The sequence below is a fragment of the Rhagoletis zephyria genome, unplaced genomic scaffold (genome assembly GCF_001687245.7).
Source record: "Rhagoletis zephyria isolate East Lansing unplaced genomic scaffold, Rhagoletis_zephyria_1.1 Rzeph_scaffold_04710, whole genome shotgun sequence".
NCBI lineage: Eukaryota > Metazoa > Arthropoda > Insecta > Diptera > Tephritidae > Rhagoletis > Rhagoletis zephyria.
The window spans coordinates 11,861-14,550 of record NW_016161793.1 but is presented as its reverse complement, the minus strand read 5'-3'; the positions used below and the strand labels follow the sequence as shown (position 1 = coordinate 14,550).

General features: G+C 37.0%; 1 protein-coding gene across 2 annotated transcripts; it reads left to right on the top strand.

Moving 5' to 3' along the window:
* Positions 1-434: 434 nt before the first annotated feature.
* On the top strand, positions 435-2,378 carry LOC108371107 (uncharacterized). 2 transcript variants are annotated; one of them, XM_017626606.1, is made up of 2 exons: positions 435-970; positions 2,261-2,378. In XM_017626606.1, the coding sequence occupies exons 1-2, from the start codon at positions 516-518 to the stop codon at positions 2,319-2,321; spliced, it is 516 nt and encodes a 171-aa protein (XP_017482095.1). In that variant the 5' UTR covers positions 435-515; the 3' UTR covers positions 2,322-2,378. The 2 variants fall into 2 exon arrangements, with proteins under 2 accessions (XP_017482095.1, XP_017482096.1); XM_017626607.1 differs by having other exon boundaries at positions 435-995; positions 2,246-2,378.
* The last annotated feature ends 312 nt before the right edge of the window (positions 2,379-2,690 follow it).

Genomic DNA, 2,690 nt, shown 5'->3' with positions numbered 1-2,690 from the left:
CAAAATTAAGTAAAGGTATGAATTTCAAAAATTTGCTCGAGATATGCTCAAAATTCCTTGGAAAAAACATTGATGACTTTTTTTTATGATTGTCAGAATTAAAAAAAAAAGTCATAAACAAAAGGTTATTTGATTTTTATGGTAGCGGTAACAAACTAAAAAACGGTCATAAATGTGCGTGGACAATTAAAAGGAAAAAAGGAAAGTGCACTTTTTTAATTATTTGGGTTTTTTTCGTTGGCTACCTGCATGATTTTTTTTACACAAATTGCACCCACATTTATGAGTGGTCATGTTTTAGAACGTTTCGAAAAATTTAAAACGCACACGAAACAGGTATATAGCCACCGTTAAAAGATGCGCCAATTCATAAGTACCTCTCAGTAAAATATTGAAACTTACGTAGTATTTATAGGTGTTCATTAATCGATTTTTGTCATTCAACAAGTGTCTCCGAACGCGTAAAGTACGATTTTTTTAAAGTGACGAAAAAGTAATAAAAGTATAAAACCGAAATGAGTGCAAATTGTCCAGAAAATATCAATTTATTTTGTTACGTTTGTGGCAAAAGAGCCTTTTCAACAAATACTGCATTACTCACTGAGCAAGTGGAGCGCGCTTTTCAACTTTATTTTGATTCCGAAATAATTCGCGGCGTTTCGTGGGACCCAGACAAAATTTGTAAAACGTGCTACAATGGTCTTAACATGTGGATCCAAGGGAAACGCAGTTCACTTCGTTTTGGTGTACCAATGATTTGGACTGATCCAGGAGAGCACAATTCCGACAACTGTTACGCTTGCGCAAACAAAATATGTGGAGTAAATCGTAAAGGCCTTAAACGAAGAGTTTACATATCTGTTAAAAGTGCACAAATACCTCTACCGCATTCGGATGAAATACCAATTCCACCGCTTCCAAGTCCTGACAGAGAAACTTCTTTTTCTATTGAAACAATGGATCAATCGGATTTCACCTATAAACCAACACCAGAAGCCGGCCCATCGAACAAAATAATTCCAATATCACAAGCAAGAATGGACAAGATTGTTGCAGATAAACCTTTCACAACGTGAAGCAGAAAAACTTGCCCAGCTTTTGAAAGAAGGCAACAATTTGGAGCCTAATGTCAAAGTCACCGGATATCGAAGACGACAATTGCTATTCCAACGGTACTACACACTCAATGAAGGGAACACATTTGTTTACTGCCACGATATAAAGGGACTGATGGAGGCGATGGCCATTAATTATGTCGCAGCTGATTGGCGAATGTTCATCGATTCTTCGAAATCCAGCCTGAAAGTCGTTTTGCTACATAAATATAATAAAAAACCAAGCCTTCCCATTGGCTACAGCACAGACATGAGCGAAACATACGATTCCATGAAAATAATTTTGGATAAAGTTTGCTACACTGATCACATGTGGCGGATCAGTTGTGATCTGAAAGTCGTGGCGATGCTAAGAGGTCTCCAAGGAGGCTATACGAAAAACATGTGTTTCTTGTGTCTTTGGGATACCCGATTTAAAAGAAAACCAATACGAAACGCATGACTGGCTTGCTCGAGATCCAACGGAGAAAGGACACAACTGCGTAAATGATCCACTGGTGCCAATGGAGAACGTCCTCATGCCCCCTCTCCATACCAAACTGGGAATCGTAAAAAATTTCATCAAGGCCATTGTGAAGCAACCGAAAATTCTTGATTGTTTGAAAAATATTTTCCCACCAATCAGCGAAGCAAAATTGAAGGAAGGGGTTCTGAACGGGCCGGATATACGAAAGCTCATGAAATCAAAGGAATTTAAAGGTGCTTTAGACGGTAATGATTACTTTGCGTGGAGGGCAGTGAAGAAAGTCATACGATATTTTATGGGAAGTACGCGAGCACACAATTACCCCGCTCTTGTGACCAAGATGTTGCACTACTTCCTGAAAATTGGAGTGAATATGTCCCTCAAAATTCACTTCTTGCATCACTATCTCGAATACTTCAGCAAGCAGCTAGCCTCAGAGTCGGATGAACATGGCGAGCGCTTCCATCAAGTGGCAATGCCAATGGAAACGCGATACAAAGGCAAAAGGCTCGATTCGCTGGTGGCTGAAATTTGTTGGTGGTCGCAAAAGACGTACGATCCTGACAATGAAGATGAAGATGAAGAATATACAATGGGAGTTTCCTCCGAGGGTAAGTCACAAAAATGAAGTTAACGAGTAAAACAATTGATTTTAGTATGACAGATCATCCGATACAGACTCTGAACAAGTGGGCGAACCACCACGCAAGAAAGTAAAGGGCGCAAACAAACGAAAATAAGTTTTGCGTTCATCGATTTTTATAACCTATGTATCTATGTAATAACCTAATAATTACCTGTAATAATTTTTAATTTTACGTGTTAATAATAAATAATATATAATAAATATTATCCAAATTCAGTTGAAACATAAAATCAATATTCTTGTCAAAATGAGATACCTTCACTTAATTGTGAATAAAAGCGAAACGCGTCCATCGATTTTCATGATCTATATCTCATTTTGCTTAAAGGTTATGTGACTTTGCGTGAAAGTAATACGACTTGCCTTTTTTCCGTTTTGGATTTTTTATGAATTTAAAAAATAAAAAAATATTTATTTTATATTTTAGGCAAAAAATATTTTTTTCTTCATACATTTATTTTTA